At 41.4% G+C, this 23,984-nt stretch overlaps 1 protein-coding gene across 1 annotated transcript in view; it reads right to left on the bottom strand.

Annotated features, from left to right (window-relative positions):
- IL13RA1 (interleukin 13 receptor subunit alpha 1) overlaps positions 143-23,984 on the bottom strand; it is a 52,795-nt gene continuing 28,953 nt past the window's right edge. The window contains 5 exon segments of the mRNA NM_214341.1: positions 143-235; positions 14,096-14,180; positions 16,494-16,590; positions 20,688-20,820; positions 21,104-21,151. Of these exon segments, the coding sequence (NP_999506.1) occupies positions 143-235; positions 14,096-14,180; positions 16,494-16,590; positions 20,688-20,820; positions 21,104-21,151 (456 nt within the window).

The following is a 23,984-nucleotide window of genomic DNA, read 5'->3' as shown; positions in this document are numbered from 1 at the left end:
AAAGACCTGTGGCTCTTACGAGCTGCCTGTTTTTAAATGGTCCAGTAGCTGCAGTTGCCATTTAACAAGTTTCCGGATACCAAATGGAGAACGAAATGAATCTTCACAAGGTCACATTGAAGGTTAAAATAAATTATCCCCATCACTGAGCGGCTCTCTTCAGGCTTTCTATCAGCACTACAGAGTCAGTTTCTTCTTTGGTTTGCTTCTCATAGATGTCGTACTTCTTCCAGTGCTGGAAGGGAAGAAAAAACACACACGCTGTAACTTTGCTAAATGATGTTCTTTCCCTGAGTACTTGCAGTCAATGTTTATTTTAAGGTTTGTGTGCATGGAAGCCCAAGTATATGCTTTCCTATTTTCGGTGTTTTTTTTTTGTTTTTTTTTTTTTGTTTTTTTGTTTTTTTTTTGTCCTAAGAATCTTCATCTATTTGAACAATTAAAGAAACAAAACAATCAGGAGTTAACATTAAAAGGGAAAAAAACAGAGGATTTTTATATGTTTAACAGCTATCTCAAGAGAAAAACAAATGGGAACATCTCCAATATTGGAAACAAAGTCTTTTGAAGAAGAACAAAAGGGTGGCCTGCTTCTCTTACTTCAATTGCTTCTTTATTTTTTTTCAGCCACACAAATTTGACCATTGTGCCAGAGATATTACAGGCTCAAAAAGGCTACTAGCATCAAGGTGAACGGCAATATATAAAATCTTCCAAAAGTCTCAGTGCAGTTTTTGTTTTGTTTTGTTTTGTTTTGCTTTTTTAGGGTCACACCTGTGGCATATGGCGGTTCCCAGACTAGGGGTTGAATCAGAGCTGTAGCCACCGGCCTACACCACAGTCACGGCAACTCAGGATCCAAGCCACATCTGTGACCTACACCACAGCTCTTGGCAATACTGGATCCTTAACCCACTGAGGGAGGCCAGGGATTGAACCCACATCCTCATGGATATGAGTAGGGTTTGCTACTGTTGAGCCACAACAGGAACTTCTGATCCGTGCAGTTTTGAAAGACCTTGTATTGACAGCTTCATGTAACATCATTTGCTAGAACAGGGAATTATGTAAGCTCATCTTGAACTCAATTTAACTGTGTCTCTTATGGTGAAAGCCAATATCATCGTCCTTGCCTTCCTTCCTTACAAATCAAACAAAGGGAAGGGTAAAATCTGAGCTCAGTCCCCTCATCTGTAAAATAAAATGGTTAGATTGAACTATGGAACAGCAAACTATAGTCCAAGGGCCAAATCCAGCAGGCTGCCTGTCTTTGTAAATAAAGTTTTATTGGAACACAGCCACGCCCATTTGTTTGTGAATTGTCTATGGCTGTTTTCATGCTACAGCAGCAGAGCTGAGTTGCTGTAACAGACCAAAAAGCTTGTAAGGCCAAAAATATTTACTATCTGGCTCTTTACAGAAAAGGTTGTCAACCCTGCGTTAGATTATTTCTCAGCTCCTTTTCTGCACTGCTGTTTCCTGGTTCTAAAAGCCTGGAAAAGGCAACAGAAGTAGGGAAAATCAGAGAGGCGCAACAGTGACCGTTCAGCTGCCTCAGGCTGTGCATTTTGAGATGGACTCAGCAAGTAAGGAGCATCCATTCGTAGAGAGTGCCTGGAGGGCTGAGTTGGGAAGCACTGCTTAAAATACCCAAATTATTCTAAATAATTATTTAATACGAATACTCTTAGTAGAATGGCTAAAATAAAAAAACACTGACCATTCAAGTGCGGATAAGGATGCAGAATAACCAGATCTCTCGTATATTGTTGGTAGAAATGTAAGATAGTACAGCTGCTATGGAAAAGAGTCTGACAGTTTCTTATCAAATCAAATATATATTTACCGGCATGACTCAGAAATCTCAACCCCAGGTACAAACCCAAGAGAAATGAAAACATGTCCACACGAAGACATCTACATGAATGTTTATAGCAGCTTTATTCATGAAAACCTCCAACGGGAAACAACTGCAATGTCCTTGATCGCGTGAATGCTTAAATAAACTGGGGTACAGCCATATCATGGAATTCTAATCAGCAAGAAAAAGCAAGGAGCTAGTAATACGTGCAACAATATGGGTGTATCTTAAACGTTATGCTAAGTGAAAGAGGCCAGACTCAAAAATTGATGTATTGCATGATTCCATTCACATGACATTCTGGAAAAGGCAAAACTTTAGGGACAGAAAACAGATTAGTGATTGCCAGGGTATAGGATCAGGGAATAAATAAAGTTAAACCCTATCTCACAGCCTACATGGATAAACCCCCTACGGACTAAAGACCTATATATAAAAAACAAAATCTAATTAAGTCCTGGAAAAATATATTAGGCAACAATTATATAAATCTGCAGTAGGAAAGGGTTTTCTACATATAAAAAGGAAGATTTGAGTGCATAAAAAGAAAAAAAAAACTTCTGTACATCATTAATCACCCTAAATACTATACAAAGGCAAACGCTGATGACAAGCCAAAGGACTAATAACTGATATATTAAGAGAGCTTTACAAACCACCAGGGAAAAGATGAATATTGTGGGGAAAAATGGACAATGAACAAGAATTTTGCAAAATAATTCATTCGAGCCAATAAACATGTGAAAAAAGATGATATTTGATATGTAAAATTAAAACAAGATGCCCTTTTCTCATCTATAGCATTGAGAAGAATTTTTTTTTTAAATTAGATACATTCATGTGGGCAAAACCATCGCCAAACAACCATTCAGACACAGTACTGGTTGCTATTTAAGTCAGTATAACCTAGTTGTAATCAAGGCTTCTTGTGACAAGTTTAAGTGTGTGCATATTCTAATGCCACCATTTCCTTAATATGAAGGAATCATACCCTATATATGTTTAATTTGTCAGCATATAATTTTTATACATCAGTAGAATAGGTGTACCTCATTCTCTTTAACCTCTGTATAATATTTCATTGCATAATTGTACCATAACTTACTTAGCCAGTATCCTTAATAGACATTTACCCTGTATATCCTTTCTGGATGACAATTTGTCAATAGCAATCAAAGAGTTTAAAATGCACATAATCGCCTTTAATCTAGCAATCTTACCTGTAACAATATCCCAAGAAAGTAGTGAAATATATACATGCTAATATATTAGCTGTGAAATGATGCCTAAATAATGAAATTTTAGAATTCATCTAAATGCCTGATAATAGGGACTTGGTTAAGTACATCGTGATGTATTTACAAAGTATGATACTATTTAGCCATTAAAAAGGGTCTTAGAGGACCAGGGTTGGGGAACTTTTTCTGTAAATGGCCAGCTAAGAAATATTTTCAGCTTTAAGACCATGCGGTCTCTGTCCCAATAACTCAACTCTGCTGCTGCAGCATGAAAGCAGCCACAGACAATGTATAAATGAACAGGCATGTCTGTGTTCCAACCAAACTATCTTTATGGACACTGAAATTTAAATTTAATATAATTTTCTTCCTCCGATGTTTTTAACTACTTACAAGTATAAACACGATTTGCAGCTTACGGCCTGTACACAAACAACTGGTGGGCAGGAGTTGGCCCAAGATCTGTGGTTTACAGAGAAATCCCATGAGGAAGGTGGTGCTTGGCAGCAGAGTGGCATATGGAGGTTCCCAGGCTAGGGGTCTAATCGGAGTTGCAGCCACCGGCCTACACCACAGCCACAGCCATGCGGGATCCGAGCCACGACTGCGACCTACACCACAGCTCACAGGCAACGCCGGATCCTTAACCCACCAAGCGAGGCCAGGGATCGAACCTATGTCCTCATGGATGCTAGTCAGATTCGTTAACCACTGGGCCACAACAGGAACTCTCAGCAGCAGAGTTTTTGAATCTCCCCAAATGCCACAATAAAAACCACAAGTAGGAAGCCTAAGTAGGAAAGCAAAACCAAAATCCACGAAACAATCTGCAACAAAGCCAGATGAAAGTGAGGCCCCCGTGAGCCCTGAAATATGAGTAGGTGGTGACAAATCAGAGAGGCTTCAGGAGCAAAACGGCATTAGCTATGGGAGAGTATGGAGAGGAAATCAGCAGGGCATCTGGTAGATCTGAGAACTCTAAAATGACTCACTCAAACCTCAGCAGGCTGACTTATGAACAATGAGTCAGACTGGCAGAGGTTTGCACCGTCAAAGAGTGACCAAGAGCAAGGAGTCCACGGAATAGCCTGGGAGCCACCTGGGCGCTATGAGCTCTCGAGACCATCCAAAGCTCCCTTCCTGGGCAAAGTCCCACTCTGAAGAGAAAATGGTGGAAACAGACTCCACACTGGCTGGAACAGAGACAAGACAGACAAAATAGAAAGTCCAGATAAAAGTAGAGGAGGTCAGAAAGGAATTCACTACAATTCTGAAAAAAGGTCAAAAATAACAGAAGATGGAACTCCACGGCCATGAAATTAGAAAAAAAAAAGTCCTAAATCAAGACTCCTTCTAAAACTTCTGGGAAACTAATTTCATGTAAAAATAAGCAATAGAATAGTATTCTTACAGAATTAAAACATGCCAAAAAGCTGGCCACAAAAAAATGCATACAAAAATTATAATCTAATATTTCAAAACTAGCTAAAGTAGATTAAGAAAAGAGTTATATGATGTGGGAAAATGTGCATGATATGGAAGAATATTAAAAATGCAGAATAAGAACAACTCAGAAATGACATGGCAAAACTCAAGAAAGAATTAGAAGTAAAAGAAAATAATCCTTTCAGAAATGAAGACTAGCCAGAGGAAACACAGGGGCAAATAAACACACAGATAGTACCTTAAGAGAAACAGAAGATGAAAGGGGGAATTTTTTTAACTTAAAAGAAATGAAGGTGGATGAAATTTTTTCAAGAGGATGTGACAAATATAGAAGACAAGCAAAGGAAATAAGGGAACAGAGTAGTTGCTGTTGTGGCGTAGCGGAAACGAGTCTGACCAGTATCCATGAGGATGCGTGTTTGATTCCTGGGTCAGGGATCCGGCGTTGCCATGAGCTGTGGTGTAGGTCACAGATGCGGCTCAGATCCCGTGTTGCTGTGGCTGTGGTGTATGTAGGCCGGCAGCTACAGCTCTGATTCGACCCCTAGCCTGGGAACCTCCATGTGATGTGGGTGCGGCCCGAGAAGGCAAAAGAAAAGAAAGGAAGAAAAGAAGGGAACAGAAAAATGAAGCCTGGAAGTGAACACATTTTTACCGAAACTAAAAAAAAAAAAAAAAAAAAAAAAAAAAAAAAAAAAAAAGATTTGAAACTCCATACTGAAAAGGCACACTATATGCATTGGAAAAATCAGTGCAGAATTACCAACACGGAGACATTTTTTAGTAAAATCATCAGACTTTGAAGGAAAAAAATCTTCTGATAACCAGGCAAAAAAGACCAAGTGTTTTAATCTGGGAAGAATGTAATACTGTCAGCAGACTTTGACATTTTATTCCAGAATAAAACTGATGACATATTTAAGATATCCAAGGCAAGAACATGCAAGTCAGGGATTTTATATCTAGCTAAAATGACTTGCAATTATTAATGCAGGAAACTCCACCAATGCATAAATATTTCAGGAAATGTTTGTCCCATGAATCCTTCCTGAGAAAACTTATTTTTATTTATTTATTTTGGCCATGCCCCCAGCATATGGAAGTTCTTGGGCCATAGATCAAACCCATGACGCTTGGGTCGCTGCTGCAGTGACAATGCCAGATCCTTAACCCACTGAGTCACCAGGACTGAAAAAACTTTTGGAGCTTCCAAAAACCAAAATGACTGGAGAGATGTCAACATAAAGATTGGGAGTTAGCATCAAATACATACCCATACAGAAATAAGACTAAAGAGGACTATAAGGGGGAGTTCCTCTTGTGGCTCATCAGGTTATGAACCTGACTAGTATCCATGAGGATGCGGGTTCAATCCCTGGCCTCGCTCAGTGGGTTAAGGATCTGGCGTTGCTGTGAGCTGTGATGTAGGTTGCAGACATGGCTTAGATCCAATGTTGCTGTGGCTGTGGCACAGGCTGGCAGCTACAGCTCCGATTCAGCCTTTAGCCTGGGAATTTCCATATGCTGCGGGCGTGGCCATAAGAAGCAGAAAAAGGGGGGGGGGCTATAAGGGAGGCAATACAGTATATAATGGCCTTATGCTTGAAAATGCAGATAATGGATGGACAACTTTAAGAATGGGGAGAAGGGAGTTCCTGCTGTGGTGCAGCAGAAACGAATCTGACTAGGAACCATGAGGTTGCAGGTTTGATCCCTGGCCTCGCTCAGTGGGTTAAGGATCTGGTGTGGCTGTGGCTGGCGGATCTGGTGTGGCTGTGGCTGTGGCTGGCAGCTACAGCTCTGTTAGACCCCTAGCCTGGAAACCTCCATATGCCACAGGTGCGGCCCTAAAAAAAGCAGAAAGAAAAAATGGGGAGAGAATGGGAAAAACATGTAGAAACATTGCTTTTTTCAATAATCATTAACAATTATTTTACAGTCTGTCAAAAGTTCAGAAATCCCTTCAGCTCCATCTGTTTCTTTCTCATCTGTTAAACTCAAATAAAATAAATATGAACATTTTATTAAAACGAATTATATGATATGATGGGCTAAAAGTGTGGACCGGAGGATCAGGATGCCTGGGTTCAGATCCCAGCTCTAACACCTGTTGGTTTTGTTTGGATCCTAGCTCTGCTAGGTGGCAGCGTAACCTTGAACAAGTTGTACACAGTCCCTCTGGCTCTTCATTTTCTCCATCTATATAATGGAGACAATACTTGCTGTAGGATGGGGACAACTTTATAAGGGAAGTACTTAGAAAAGTGTCTGATACATAGCAAGAGCTCAGTAAGTATGAACTGTTATTATTGTTGTTGTCATGATTATTCCATTCACCAGTAAAAGCACGGCCAGCCCTCCAGAGGATGTGCATCGGTTATGTGCAAATTCTCCACTATTTTATACAAGGGACTTGCGTATCCATGAATTTTGGTATCTGACAGGGTCCTGGAACCAGTCCCCCACCGATCCTGAGAGACGACTGTATTGCCATTGCTCTATGTTGTTGTCATAACCTTAGAGGTGGTCGTATCTGGGTGACAGGATTAAGAGTGATTTTTATTTTTCTTTGGGTGATTTGTATTTCTTATTTCTCTACAATAAACACATATTTCTTTTAAAAGAAAAATTCATTTTAATTTTAAAAGTGCACCCCGAATATTAACATTTTTCATTGGTTTCTGCTCATTAGTCCCCATTCTTCGCTGTGTTAGACAGGAAAAAGGCAATCTGAACACTGCAGCAAAAATGGCTTCTAAGAATACATTAATTTTTTAATTGCCTTTTTTCATTCCTGAAACTTTGATTACTCTCATTTTCACCCATCATCAGCATCAGGGCCTTTGTCTGAGCATTGCATCTGTGGATATGTCCATGTAAGGTAAAAGGGACAAAAGCAAAGGCTCTGACCTATTATTCAATTTTGTGATTATATGTCAGGCTCATTTTACAATTACTTGTAGAAAAAAATAAATCCACAAAATTATGGTGCGTAATTCAATTCTTGCACTGACATTTTTTTTTAAACAAGATAATCAACAATAGAATAATGGCCAAAGATGAAAAACATCATAGATGAAAAAAAATTGGTGTTTGGGGGGTGATTGCAACTTGCTTTTAGTTGTTAGTCATGCTAGAAAAATGGGTGTGCATATATATATATATATATATATAGAGAGAGAGAGAGAGAGAGAGAGAGAGAAACAAAATTCATAGAATATGGAACATCAAGTCTCAATTTAAGAGCACTTTCAAGATTTGGTGATTTCCCACAGTGAGTTGCCCACAGAGGTGAGGTGGGCTTCCTGCACCTAAAGCACCATGTTCAGCACTGGCCTTGTATATACAAGTCAACTGATTATATGTCCCCATCTTCTTCAGAGCAACATTCACAACAGAAAATTGTACCATGTGAATTGTAGATCCTTATGCCTTAAAATCACTTCAGGTTAAAAAAGAAAAAGAACTAGTTGAGGAGTTCCTGTTGTGGTGCAGCGGAAATGAATCCAACTAGGAACCATGAGGTTATGGGTTCAGTCCCTGGCCTCGCTCAGTGGGTTAAGGATCCGGCGTTGCCGTGAGCTGTGGGGTAGGTCGCAGACTCAGCTAGGATCCCATGTTGCTGTGGCTGTGGTGTAGGCCAACGGCTACAGCTCCGATTAGACCCCTAGCCTGGGAACCTCCATATGCCGTGGGTGCGGCCCTAAGAAGACAAAAAGACAAAAACAAAAAAAGAACTAGTTGAATGTGGTATGGAGGGGACTAATTTGGTACCATTTGAGGTGGTACCCTCATTTTTAAAATGGATAATTAAAGGGAAAGAATTAAACATGTACCCTACTTTTCTAGCAGAAACTGAATTTTCTTTTTTATTTTTTTTTAAGGGCCGCGCCTGCGGCATACGGAGGTTCCCAGGCTAGGGGTCGAATTGGCTGTAGCCGCCGGCCTACACCACAGCCACAGCCACGCCAGATCCGAGCCGAGGCTGTGACCCACACCACAGCTTACACTGCGACCTATACCACAGCTTACACCACAGCTCACAGCAATGCTGAATCCTTAACCCACTGAGCAAGGCCCGGGATCGAACCCGAAACCTCATGGTTCCTAGTCGGATTCGTTTCTGCTGAACCACGTCAGGAACTCCAGAAACTGAATTTTAGAAAAATCAAGCAGCCTAGCTGATGACTGAAAGCAGTGCTTTATAGAAAAGTGTCAGCTTATAAATGTAGATTAAATGACATATGAGAAAAATCACCATCATTTCACAACCCTTCATGAAATTATCAGTTCAAGGAAGGATACCAATTGGCCAATAAGTGTTGACAGGACGCTAACATAACACCACACAGGTTTAGGTGGCAAGCAGAGGAAACATACAGACAGCAAGAGGGGACCTGCTATTATCACCTTAACTACAGTGGTCAAGCTTAGCCTCACCAATGGTGGGGCAACTGGATATGACCTGTCTCCTGACAATTGGGACAGCTGGAAAAACTTGAATAAAAACTGAGTATTAGATGATATTAAGGAATTAATAATTTTTAAAGTGAGGTTATGTTATTTTGGCTATGTAGGAATGCAATCTTAGTTTTTAAAGGTACATACTGAAGTAAAAAAAAAAAATAAGTCAGCAGTATTTGGAAGTCCACTCCAAGTTAAAAAGTTGCTTTCCAATCAGGAATGCAAAACTGGCACAGTACTGAAAATATAATTAGTTTCCAAGAAGTGGGTGAAGAATAGATAAAATTTTACAAGGATGAAAAAGAAATACAGATGCAAAAGAGAAGCAATTCCCTCTGCAAAGCCCCCCTCCCCCCCCGCCCAAATATGGCCAGCAGCCCAATTAGTCACAAAGAAAAGGCAAACAGCAAAGCAACAGAAAAAAAATGCTGTTGGCCAAAATGTTACTACAGTGATGAACAAAACACTGTCAAAACACTGGAAACCTTAAGGAAAACTACAAAAGATTTAATTTATTGGTGGCCACACCTAAATAAGTGTTTTTAAGAACCACTATTGATGGTGCAGCATGGAAGAAGAAAGTGTTCAGAAAGGGCATGGATTATTTCTTGGGATTTGAAGTTGGTGACTTTGGGCTACAGTGGCTTCTAGTTCAGGTTCTGTAATTATCTCTCTATGGGATAGTTCTTGAGAAATATCTCCGTGGCCCCCAAAGTCCCCATCTTTAAAGTGAGGGATTGGACTAGAATCTAGAATTTTGAAAAGTTATAATTAAAGAGAACCAAACATATAAACATACATCTCATTAGACAACCTCTAGGGCCATGTTCATTCCATCATTATTCATTCCATAATGTGATGATTCTAGAAATAAAAGGATAGTTTTCCTGCTGCATATGCATTCAGTTGGTGAGAACTGTTGCCATGCAGATGTAGAGAAAGCAGATTACTCATCTGTTTAAAAAAGCAAACATGGAAATACGTTCCATTACCCCTTCCCCTGTCTGGCATTTTTTATTATACTTTTAGTTTTAAACAGTGACTTTATTTAATGGTCCGCAAGCACCACAAACAAAAACATCTTATGCTTTTAGTGGTCCATCTCATCAGTGCATCCGCCTCACTAAATTATAGAATTATCTGACTCATTGGGACAACATATTATCCTCTAGATGGCAAATTGAAAAAAAGCAATTTTCCCATCTCTGAGAAAGATAATTGATCTGATTTTGCTGTCAATGTTACCATCACTCACTCTATCACCCAGGCTGGAAACCTTGAAATTATTTTTTACTCGCGCCACCTTTCATCACCCACACAGAGTCACCAAGTCATAATGAGTTTCCTTCAATAATGTGTCTTGCATCAATCTCCCCCGCTACCGCCTGAGTTCAAATCCCTATTATCTCACAGACCTGGATGACCACAATATTCTCCTTTCCCTTAATGACTTGTACAGGGATTCTTTTTATTATAAAAGTAATACATGCTCATTATAGGCAATTTGGAAATTTCAGAAAGGTAGAGAGAGAATAATATCAATTATCCACAATCTTTCTGCCCAGAGATGATCATTCTGACCCATTTCCTTCCACTCACTGGTCTATGTATATACTGATGCATTTTTACAAAAATCGGGATTGTAATGCACCAGACAGATACGATAGGTTTTTTACACTTTAAAGTCCTTTGCTAGGACATGAAATGCTGTGAAAATCTACCTTTAAAAAAAAACTTGATGATTGATATTTCCTTGGTTTCTAATTTTTCATGGTACAAACAAATGCTGCACTGACCATCCTTGTGCCATTGCTGGATTATTTCCATAAAATAGATTCCTAAAGAAGTAATTATAAGACCAAATATGCTTGTTACATTTTAGCAAGCTGCCCTCCAGAATGACTACATACCATTTTACAAGCCCACCAGCAGTGCATGAAAAGTGCTAGTTTCCTACCCACTTGTTGACACTAGATATTATCACCTTTTAGACACTTATTAAGCCAGGAGTTCCCGTCGTGGCACAGCAGAAATGAATGCAGCTAGGAACCGTGAGGTTGCGGGTTTGACCCGCCCACCTCGCTCAGTGGGTTCAGGATCTGGCATTGCCGTGAGCTGCGGTGTAGGTCGCAGACGTGGCTGGGATCCTGCGTTGCTGTGGCTGTGCTGTAGGCCTGCAGCTGTAGCTCTGATTGGACTCCCAGCCTAGGAACCTCCATATGCCACGGGTGTGGCCCTAAAAAGCAAAAAAAAAAAAAGCAATGTATTAAGCTGGAAATTTATATCTCACCAATGCGTTGGCTGTATGTCTTGTGTATATCAGGGAGCACAAACCTGTTTTCACAGATCCTGGGCATGTGCGTCATGGTGCTTTGTCTTCACTCTGCTAAGAAGGGTAGCAGACTCACATGTCCTTCAGGGCTCTGGCATGTGAGGACAACGTGTGAAACCATAGCGGGAATCAGGAATGGCAAGTTTCGCCTGAGGTGAACTGGTCAAGTACACGCCTTGCTTAAGATCCCCAAATGACAACACCTGTGGGGCAAATTCAGGACGCGGCTCCCAGGCTGTTAGCATGCCAGTGCCTCCCTCGCTGATGCACTCCCTCCAGGTTGTTGTGAGAATGAAATTCCCACTGCCTTCTCACGTAAGGCCAGCCACAGTGTGTGACTTCAGATCTAGTTCTTGGAACTGCTCTATCCCAACCCGCGACTTCTATCATACAGGACTCTAAGGAGGTGATGAGGTTCTCGAGGACAAACACTCCGTCTTACAAAAGGCAATGCAGCATAATGGAAAGAGAGAGAGGGCGCTCTATAATCAGACAGTCCTGGGTCAGAGGCCACCTCATTACTTACTAGCTGTAAAGTTATTTAACCTCACCGAGGCTCCATTTCCTCATTGGCAAAATGGTAGTAACAGTACCTACACCACAGGATGGTTATGAAGATGGAGCATTTAATACGCTGTGTACACAGAGTAGACTTCCAATAACCGGTCAGAGGTGTTTTAGAAACACCTGCACAACTGTCAACGTCCAGCATCTATCACATAGCTGACAAAAAGGAAGAAAGACATGAGGGTAATCCTAAGGAAAATATAAGAGGGATTTTCAAAGTGTGAGCCATGAATGATCTTGCCAGGACAGGAATCATCTTTGGGCTCCTTGTAAATACGCAGACTGGAGTTCCCATTGTGGCTCACTGGTAACGCATCTGACTAGCATCCATGAGGACGTGGGTTCGATCCCTGGCCTCCCTCAGTAGGTAAAGAATCTGGCGTTGCTGTGAGCTGTGGTGTAGGCTGCAGATGCGGCTTCTATCTGGCATCGCTGTGGCTGTGATGTAGGCTGCAGATGCGGCTTATATCTGGCGTTGCTGTGGCTATGGTGTGAGCGGGCAGCTATAGCTCGGATTCGACCCCTAGCCTGGGAACTTCCGTATGCCACAGGCGTGGCCCTAAAAAAAGCAAATAAATATGCAGATTCCTGGGACTTATCCCAGACCCAGTGATCTGAACTTCTAGAGGTAGGGCTCAGGATTCTATGTTCTTACAAGACTGTGACTCAACTAAAGTTGAAGAATCACTGGTTGCCATAGTCATCTCAGTCACAGTAGACAAGCCTTTCACCAGGCACCTGACTTTTGGACCTCCCTGCCTAGTGGTGCCCTATCTGGCAGAGTTACCCTGGCCATGACCATGACTTGGTGAAAAAATGATCCAGATGATTCCTCCTCTGACAGCATGGGAGCCCCCCTGCCTTCCTCCCTTAGCCATAAATCATCACTGCTATTGTCAACCACACGTTATTACAAGAATTGTTTGGGCATGAAAGATAAATGGAAAGGTTTATCAATAGTAATAGCAATCACCAGCACTTACTAAGCACCCGGCGCACGAAGCAGTTTTTATGTATTAAATTAGTTTCATCCACCTAACAACACTATGAGGCAGGTGCTACCCTTACCCCCACTTTACAATTGAGAAAACTGAGGCACAGGGAGGTTAAGGAAGTTATCCAAGGTCAAAGAGATGTAAATGACACAGCAGAGATTTGAATCCAGACACTCTGACTCCGGAGCGCAGGCTATTGTCTACCATGCTGTACTGCTTTCCCGAATTAACTGCCCTATGCCTGAAATTACTCATTTAAGATATATACAATAATATTGATATTTATTTCATTTAGTGTCTGTATTATTTTATTTGGGTGAATGTGTTTATCAGAGAAACCTCAAACTCTTTTGTTTCCATAAGGTCTTAGTTTTTCCAGCCACAAATTCTAGCATGAGAGTCTGCAGCCAGCTACTTCTAACAGTTGGGGTGGGTTTGCTCTAGTTCCAGCTAGAACTAGAGGCCAGCTTTCCAGGCAAGAGCCTGAACACAATCGATTTCAATTATTTATATTATCTTTCTCTTTCCCCAAATCAAGTTTTAAGGATCACCTAAGAGTTAGAAGACCTGCCTATTGGTTTAGTTTCATAAAGGAAGCTCCTTCCCCTGCATGTTTGGATCAAATATGTTCCCTGTCCCCAGAAGGACACTGAAGCCCAGTGATATGAAACCGGCATAGTATTCTGGGGACTACTTAAATGGTATGCTTGGCCTGAGATACAAGATTGTGAAAGAGCTCTTTAATCTGTTTGATAAAATGTAGTTTAAAATAACCAGTTTTGAAGTGAAATTCTGACATGTGCTACATACAACATGGGGTGAACCTTGAAAACATGATGCTAAGTGAAAGAAGCCAAATATTATAGGATTTCATTTATAGGAGCTTGCTACACTAGGCAAATTCACAGAAACAGAAAGCAGAATAGAGGTCATCAGGGGTTAAGGGGAATGGAGAATTATTGTTTAATGGGTATGGTTTCCATTTGGGATGATGAAAAACTTCAGGAAATAGTGAGGATGGTTGCACAACACTGTAAATGCACTTAATGCCATTGAACTGTGTAATTAAAACTGGTTAAAGTGGTAAATTTTATATTATGCATATTTTCCCCCAAAATTTAAAAACCCCATAGGCTCCACCCCCCCCCGACAAAAAAAAATCAATTTCAAACCTCATGGAGTCAGTACTTACCAGGGTATCATCATTCTGGTCTCCAAACATTTCTTTAAAAATTTTGCCAGGATCAGGAATTGGAGGGAATATAATGATCTTGAGCCTTTAAGAAAACAGAAGTTGGTTTTTTTCTTTTGCCTTTTTAGGGCTGCATCTGCAGCATCTGCAAGTTCTCAGGCCAGGGGTCAAACCAGAGCTGCAGTTGCCAGCCTATGCCGCGGCCACAGCAATACGAGATCCGGGCCGCGTCTGTGACCTACACCACAGCTCACGGCCACGCCGGATCCTTAACCCACTGAGCAAGGCCAGGGATTGAACCCACATCCTCAGGGATGCTATCTGGATTCCTAACGTGCTGAGCCACCATGGGAACTCCTGAACAGAAGTTTTTTTTTTTTTTTTGTCTTTTGTTATTGTTGTTGTTGCTATCTCTTGGGCCGCTCCCGCGGCATATGGAGGTTCCCAGGCTAGGGGTTGAATCGGAGCTGTAGCCACCAGCCTACGCCAGAGCCACAGCAACGCGGGATCCGAGCCGCGTCTGCAACCTACACCACAGCTCACGGCAACGCCGGATCGTTAACCCACTGAGCAAGGGCAGGGACCGAACCCGCGACCTCATGGTTCCTAGTCGGATTTGTTAACCACTGCGCCACGACGGGAACTCCACAGAAGTATTTTTGATCATATCTTCCAGTCCATAGAAATGTCCCACTTAAATACGGTCGTGTTAAAAAAGAAGGCTTAGACAAAAGACATGGGACGCAAGTCATCTTTAGCGAAGAAATTTCTAAAACAAACTGAGAAACCAATGTCCTAAGAGTATCGAGTGTGGGTGAGGCAAAGGGGCCATCAGTCACAGATTACATATACCCATCATTTAACCTAATTTTTCCAGCTTTATTGAGATATACTTGACAAACAAAAAAAAATTTGAGGTGCACAACCTGATGTGTTCATATACGTATACATTGTGAAGCGATTACCACAATCAAGCTGATTAACACATCTATCCCCTCGTGCAGTTATGACTGCGTGTGTGTCTGTGTGTGTTATACCCTCTCTGGTTCTGCATCCCCTCTTAGGTCTCTAAACACTGGTGGGCCCCAGGGTTTAGTCTTTTGTCCTTCTTATCTCCCTCACTTTATGAGTGCTCTCTTCAACCTTAGGGCTTTAAATCCATTTACATGCCGAGAACTCACCAAATTCTCCAGTCCAAACCTCTCCCTTCAACTCCAGGTTCCTGTATACAAGTACCTATTTCACATCTCTGCTTGGATATTTCATAGGCATCTCAAACTTATCATGTTCAAAACTCAAATCCTGGAGTTCCTGTGGTGCTTCAATGGTTAACAAATCTGACTAGTATCCATGAGGACTCGGGTTCCATCCCTGGCCTTGCTCAGTGGGTTAAGGATCCGGCATTGCTGTGAGCTGTGGTGTAGGTCGCAAACGCAGCTCAGATGCTCAGATCCCGCGTTGCTGTGGCTGTGGTGTAGGCTGGTGGCTACAGCTCCGATTAGACCCCTAGCCTGGGAACCTCCATATGCTGCCCATGAGGCCCTAAAAGACAAACAAACAAAAAAACCCCTCAAATCCTCAGCTTTCCCCTAAAGCCAGTTTTTTTGTTTTGTTTTGTTTTGTTTTTGCTATTTTAGGGCCATATCCTCAGCATATGGAACTTCCCAGGCTAGGGGTTGAATCGGAGCTGTAGCCGCCGGCCTACACCACAGCCACAGCAACTTGGGATCCGAGCCACGTCTTCTACCTACACCACAGCTCACGGCAACGCCGAATCCTAACCCACTGAGCGAGGCCAGGGATCAAACCCAGATCCTCATAGATCCTAATCAGGTTCATTAACCACTGAGCCATGAAGGGAACTCCCTTAAAGCCAGTTCTCCCAATCTTCTCTATCTCAGAAAACGGGTACGGCATTCACTCAGTTGCTGAAGCCAAAAATCTAAAGGGAGAAAGGCTAGGAAGTGATATGAGGCTCAATTTCCCTCGCAGCTCCAAAGGCAAGCAGCCATCAGCAAGTGCTATCCATTCCACCTTCAAAATGTCTCCCACGTCAGACTACTTTGTACTAGATGAGTGCATTTAATGCGTTAATGGTCTCCATTTCTAACTGTTGATAAATCAGGCATTTGAAAGAGTAGAGTGACTTGTCCTAATGACAATTCTAAAAACATGCAAAGAGGACAGTGCCTGAGAAGAGCTCTGGGAAACTAATACAGCACTTTCCTCACCAGAAAATGGGCACAATAATACATCTTTGCCATGCCAGACTACCAAAAGCCAGTTAGAGCCCAAATGCTTCCAATACACTGTGCAAGCCTTAAACACACTCACAAAGAATAATAACCATAGCAACCAGGCTAGCAAAACTGTCAAGCCTGCTGGGCAGTTAATTTACCTTTTCAGATACAGCAGAAGGACTATAATTGCAGCTGCAACAATGACTGGAATGATGAGCAATGTGGTTATGTAGAATGTTGGATTGGCCTTTTGACCTAGAGAATGGAAAGCAAAAATAAAGACATGAGAAGTAAAAACCCTTTTAGAAATAAACCAATCAAGAGCTATATTAGACTAATGAGATCACAGTTCTGCCCTTTTCCCCAACATCTTTCCCCAAACTCTTCAATTCTCTTGTCTTTTGTTATATTTACAGTGGAGGGGGGAGAAGTCCTGCTTGGAGTTCCTTCTGTGGTACAGTGGGTTAAGAATCCGAAGACTGCAGTGGCTTGGGCCACTGCAGAGGTGTGGGGTCAATCCCCAGCCCAGCATAGTGGGTTAAAGGATGTGGCGTTGCTATAGCTGCAGCTTGGACTCAATCCCTGGATCAGGAACTTCCATACGCCATGGGTGCAGCCTTAAAAAAAAAAAAAGTCCTGGAGTTCCCATTGTAGCTCAGCTGTAACAAACCCAACCAGGATCTGTGAGGACTCTGTTCAATCCCTGGGCTCACTCAGTGGGTCAAGGATGTGGCATTGCCATGAACTGTGGTGTAGGTTGCAGACACAGCCTGGATCTGGTGTTGCTGTGGCTGTGGCATAGGCTGGCAGTTGCAGTTTTGATTTGACCCCTAGCCTGGGAACTTCCGTATGCCGTGGCTGAGGCCTTTAAAAAGACATTAAAAAAAAGTCCTGTTCTGGTGCCTAAAATTGCATGGATGAATAAGCATCTTAAGGACTTGAGGATTATCTGAAACCAGGATAACTGGTTTTTGTTTGTTTTTCTTTTTCTTTTTTTTTTTTTTTTGGTTTTAGGGCCACACCCATGGCATATGGAAGTTCCCAGGCTAGGGGTAGAATTGGAGCTATAGCCACCAGCCTGCACCACAGCCACAGCAACTTGGGATCTGAGCCACATCATCGACCTATACCACAGCTCATGGCAATGCCAGATCCTTAACCCACAGAGTAAGTCTAGGGATCAAATCTGCATCCTCATCGATCCTAGTAAGGTTTAACTGCTGAGCCACAAAGGGAACTCCTGAAACCAGGGTATCTTAACAGGTTTCAGATACTATTAACAAAGATGTTATTTTTGTTAAATATGTCATCTCAGTAACAGAGACTATCTTTTCTTTCTTTCTCTCCCCCTCGCCTTTTTTTGGCCACACCCACAGCATGTGCAAGTTCCTGGGTCAGGGATGGAACCTGTACCATAGCAGTGACCCGAGACTCAGCAGTGGCAATACCAGATCCTTGCACTATTAGACTAATCCTTAGCACTATTAGAACACCTAAAGCAGTCCTAAAAACAACTACCATTACTTCTATTCTTAATTGAGCACCTACTATATGTCTGATATCATACTAGTGATTTTACACACTTATATCTGTACTGTAGAGATAGATAATATTATTTCCCATTTATACAGATGAGAAGTTTAAGACTCAGAGAAGTTTAGTGGCTTATACAGAGGGTTTAATAAGTGATGGAGTCAAGCCTCGAACCTAGCACTGTCCAGTCCCCAAGTCTTTCATTAACTGCCTTGCTACACCTACCACACAGAATGCGCATCTTTTTCACGAGGGCATGAACATCTGGAAAGCATCATCAGGACCTAGCATTGTGTTAGGCCGCCTCTAAGATGACTCCAACTGATCCCTGCCTCCTGATCTTCACGCCCTTGTGTCATTCTCTCCCCTTGAGGGTGGGCTAAATGAGTGAAGAGCAACAATGATGCACGGTCACTTCTGAGATTAGGTTACAAAGGATTGCGGTTATCATACTGGATGTTCTCTCATATGCTCCTTCTTGCTTGGGCCACTCACTTGGGGACGCCAGCTGCCATGGCATGGGGTAGCCCTATGAGGAAGTCCAAGTGGCAAGGAGCTGAGAGAGACCTCTGTATGTGTTTCCTAGAGTGGCTGTAACAAATCGCCACACAGAAATACAAGAGAAAAACAACAGAAATACATTCTCTCACAGCTCCGGAGGTTAGAAGTTCAAAATCAAGGTATCAGCAGGGACATGCTCCCTCTGGAGACTCTAGAATAGACTCTCTCCTTGCTTCTTCCTACCTTCTGATGGCTTGTAGGAGTCCTTGACATTCCTTGGCTTGTAGCTGTATCATTCCAATTTCTGCCTCAATCTTCACATGGCCTTCTTCTCTTGTGTTTCTGTATATCCTCTCTTCTTCTGATAAGGATACTAGCCATTGGGTTTAGGATCTACTCTAAGCCAGTATGACCTCATCTTAACTTGATTACATCTGCAAAAACCCTATTTCCAAATAAGGTCACATTCACAGGTACCAGGAATTAGAACTTGAACATATCTTTTGGGGGCATATGGTGCAACCCACTACAACCTCCATCCAGCAGCATTCCAGTGACCATATGAGTGATCTTGGAAGTGGATTCTCTAGCCCCAGTCAAACCTTCAGATGAGACCATAGTCCCAGGCTACAGCTTGACTGTAACATTATGAGAGAACTTGAGCCAGAGGTATCTAGCCAAATTCCTGACCCATAGAAATTGTTAGACAGCAAATATGTGTTTTTTTAAGCCACTAATTTATTTATTATGCAATAATAGATAACAAATACAACCTGGTCTGGCACATAGTTTGGCAGCCGCTCAATTAATAGGGAATTGACTAATTCAACAACCTGTCTGACTGTTTAGAGTGCTGTTACAAAGTTCTTAAGTTTGTCCTGTTTTGTCCCATGGATTCACAAGAAAGACAGCCTACCCCCTCTTCTACCTGACAATAGCTAAAAACAGAATTCAGCAATCATGATTCCCCAAGCTTACCTCATTAACGGTTCCTCCCCGAATTTTAAGATTCTTTAACAGCCTGACCCTTTCAAGGAAGGATTCCAGTCGGCCGACACACCTCTTACAATATGGTGCCCAGGATGGAATACTACACACTTCTGATGTGGTCAGGCCACTGTGCCCTGCCCTGCAGCATTCCCTTGTTCTGGGCATGGCACTATCGCTGCTGCCTATGACTTCGTACCCTCTGGGGTATATTTAAGGGTCTGATGTTGAGTCGCTTTGAGCTTACTGTCAAATAAAACCCTACTTCCCACCCTACAACACACGTATCCATCAGGCACATGTCTTTCCAATCCTGTGCCTGAGCCTGGGACAGAGCCTGAGCCTCTCAATTAATAAAAGAAACCAAGAAGTTCCTGTTGTGGCACCGCAGAAATGAATCCGACTAGCATCCACGAGGATGCAGGTCTGATCCCTGTTCTCCCTCAGTGGGTTAAGGATCTGGCATTGCTGTGAGCTGTGGTGTAGGCCACAGATTCAGCTTGGATGCTGCATTGTTGTGGCCGTGGTGTAGGCCAGCAGCTGTAGCTCCAATTCGACCCCTAGCCTGTGAACTTCCATATGCCGTGGGTACAGCCCTAAAAGAAGCAAAAATAAATAAATACATAAATAAATAAAAGAGGGAGCTCCCATTGTGGCTCAGAGGAAACAAATCTGACTAGCATCCATGAGAATGCAGGTTCGATCCCTGGCCTCACTCAATGGGTTAAGGATCTGGCATTGCCATGAGCTGTGGTGTAGGTCACAGACACGGCTCAGGTCCCACATTGTCGTGGCTGTGGTGTAGGCCTGTGGCTACAGCTCTGATTCAACCCCTAGCCTGGGAACCTCCATATGCTGAGGGAGTGGCCCTAAAAACACCAAAAAAAAAAAAAAAAAAAGAAAGAAAGAAAGAAAGGGAAGAAACTTTTTTTTTTTCAAACCTAGATACAGGCTTATCTCTATTAAATGCCATCAAAGCCATTGTCCCACTCTTGATTCTGCTACTTGCACATAGGATAGTCCTCTAGCATTGCACAACCTGGAGATTTAATCATCCCTGTCGTCTATATTTTTGTTCAGGTTGTTAACAAGATAGAGACAGGACACCATTTGGACGACAGAGACAATAACACCCCTTGGACTGCGAATTTTCAAAGAATTGCATACTGCAAATTAACCGAGTGATTTGATACAGAAAATACATTTCAATTTAAGTGTTCTCTGGCTGATGTCAAGAATGAAGAACAGTCCTTTCCCACAGTCTAGTTTATGCTTCAACTTAGCTTCCATGCATCAATGGTTTCAATTTTGATGAAATCCTGTTCTCTTACCTATACTCATCGCTTGACTCCAATTACTCCAGAGCTTGTCATCTTCATAGCATAACTTATTTGTTTTGACTCTTATTCTGACTGTGTTCAAAGTATCAGGAAGAACACCGGGGACCATGAAACAAATCATACCCTTAGATATAAAATAAAAACACACAAGGAATATTACTAGTTTATTCTTGTTTTCCTGCTTCTGAATCCTAAATATAATTGTCTGCCAAATTCCGTATGTGATTCAGACTTTGTATTGTAATACAAATTATCTGGTTTTAACTCCTGAAAAAGAAAACTGGCAATAATCCACAGAACAAAGTAGTTTGTTTTTCTCAGAAGCAGCTCAAATTTAGGATATGCTCACCCTGCCCCACCCTCAATTATGAGTTTAAGGCCAAATAGCTAAAATGGAATTTACTGACCTCTAGGTTCCCTTCAAATTCTGAATTCTGACATTTGGCCTCTTCAACCTTGAAAATATAAAATATGAATAAGTTCAAAAAATGTAAAAGATCATATTTTATATCATTGAGCTATTTAAACAAGTTTTCTTTTATCCCATTAAAGGAGGACCAGGTACAGTGAAAGAGAGTAGTTTTGTTTAAAAAAACATAAGTGGTAGTAGGTCAATCACAGGTCCATATGTGAAAAAAACAAAAAAGAATCTCGACCCTTACCTCACACTATTTACAAAGTCAATTCCATATGGATTGTAGATCTAAATATGAAAGTTAAAATAAATGAACCAATAAATACAAAAATACAGCAAGCTTTCAGATGAAAACTTAGAACATCTTCACGACCTTAATGCAGGAAAAGATTTCTTAAATAGGACCCAAAAATTAACCATAAAGGAGAAATTTTTATATCATATATATTAAAATTAAAAACTTAAGTTCATCAAAAGATATCCTATTAAGGAAATGAAGAGGTAAAGGTAATGCATAGAGTGAGAGAAGATATTTGCAATTTCTGACAAAGGGCTTGCATATATATTTTATATATAAATATATATATGCAATTCATATTTATATATAATACACAATTTGTATTTATATATAATACACACACATATACAGGTATCCCAAAAATCAATAAGGAAAAGACCAACAACCCAATAGAAAACTGGTAAGACTGATCAGACACTTCACAAGATATTTAAACTGCCAATAAACATATGAAAAAGTACTCAACTTCATTAGTCATCAGGAAAATTCATAATTAAATGCACAAGATAATACACACACCTACTGGACAATACCAACTGTTGATGAGAATGTGAAGCATCTGGCGATCTCAATTTCTGCGCTTAGTGTAAACTGGCACAACCATTTGGGAAAACTTATGATCATTTAGAGACAATCATATGTAACCCTATGATATGTAGACGCCTAACAGAAACGTGCGCACATGTGTACCAAGAGACAAGTACGCAAATGTCCATAAATATTCCATTCATAAACCTCCAAACTGGAAACTATTTAAACGTCCATCAATGGGAGAATGGATAACTCAAATGGGGTATACAGGCGTGATGGACTGAATGCAATGTGTGAACCACCTACAGCCACAGGCAACAGTATCAGTGAATCTCATAAACCTAACACTGAGTGAGAGAAGGCAGACACACACAAAAAATAAATTCTGTATAATTCATTTATATGAAGTTTAAAAAGAGGTAGCAAAATGAATCTATGGGACTAGAAGTCAGGATAAAAATTGCTCTTTGGAAGAGTAGTGACTAAAAGGAGTCACAATTGAGCTTCTGGGGTGCTGGTTACGTAAGTGAAAAATCATTTCCGAAACATCATTAATCTGCACATAATGCCTTCTGCAATTTTTCTATAGTATACTATAGGTCAATAGAATGTTAAAAGAGAAGAATAGTATATGCGCTTGTTGAGAGTATAATAAATTTTAAAAATGACTGGGTTAGAGAAAAGAAAGTAAACGGCCACGTTCTCCTCTACCCAATTTAAGTCACATGCTATGTGAAAGAAAGAGAATAACCAGTTCCTAAAATGCAAATATTTCCAAATCGACACAGGAAAATCTTTTGCTTAGTTTAAATCATCTACTTTTGGCCAACAGGTCCGCAAAAAGATGTTCACTAATCATCAGAGAAATGCAAATCAAAACCACAGTGGGATCTCATCTCATACTTGTTAGAATGGCCATCATCAAAAAGATAAGAGATCACAAATGCTAGAGAAGGTGTGGAGAAAAAGGAACCCTTGTGCCCTGTTGGTGGGGATGTAAATTGGTGCAGTCGTTTTGGAAAACAGTACGAAGGTTCCCCCCCAAAAAATGAAAAATTAGGGACTTCTCTTGTGGTGCAGCCAGATATCTGGCATTATAATTGCAGCAGGTTGTTGCTGTGGCATGGGTTTGATCCCTGGCCCAGGAACTTCTGTGTGCTGCAGGCATGACCAAAAATTAAAAAACTAGAACTACCATATGATTTAGCAATCCCAAGGAAATCCTGCCATTTGTAACAACATGGATGAAACTTGAGGGCACTGTGCTAAGTGAAATAAGTCAGAAAGCAGAAGACAATATACGACCTGATCTCACTTGTATGTGGAATCCAAAAATATCGAATTCATTGACGCAGAGGGTAGCATGGTAATTGCCAGAGGCTGGGGAGTGGGGAGATTGGGGAGATGTTGGTCAGGGGCACAAATTTTCAATGATAAATTCTGGGGATCTAATGTATAGCACGAGGATTACAGTTAATAAGAGTGTACTGTATACTTGACATTTGCTAAGAGATATCTTAAGTGTTCTCACCACACACAAAAAAGTAAGTTTAGGAGGTGATGAATGTGTTAACTTGATTGTGATAACTATCTCACAATGTCTATATATATTAAATCATCATGTTGTACACCTTAAAATAATCACATTGTACAACCTAAATATATACAATTTTTTGGGGTCTTTTTGCCTTTTCTAGGGCCGCTCCCATAGCACATGGAGGTTCCCAGGCTAGGGGTCCAATCGGAGCTGTAGCCACCGGCCTACGCCACAGCCACAGCAACGCGGGATCTGAGCCCCGTAAATATATACAATTTTTAACCTGTCAGTTATACCCAATGAAGATGGCAAAAATAGTCGACTTCTGTCAAAGAGATGTCTATTTTTTTTATTTTTATTTTTTGGTCTTTTTGCCATTTCTAGGGCTGCTTCCTCGGCATATGGAGGTTCCCAGGCCAGGGGTCTAATTGGAGCTGTAGCTGCTGGCCTACACCACAGCCACAGCAACACCGGATCCGAGCTGCATCTGCGGCCTACACCACAACT

This window comes from Sus scrofa, chromosome X, assembly GCF_000003025.6.
Source record: "Sus scrofa isolate TJ Tabasco breed Duroc chromosome X, Sscrofa11.1, whole genome shotgun sequence".
NCBI classification, from domain to species: Eukaryota; Metazoa; Chordata; class Mammalia; order Artiodactyla; family Suidae; genus Sus; species Sus scrofa.
This window is presented reverse-complemented; position numbering and strand designations above follow the sequence as displayed.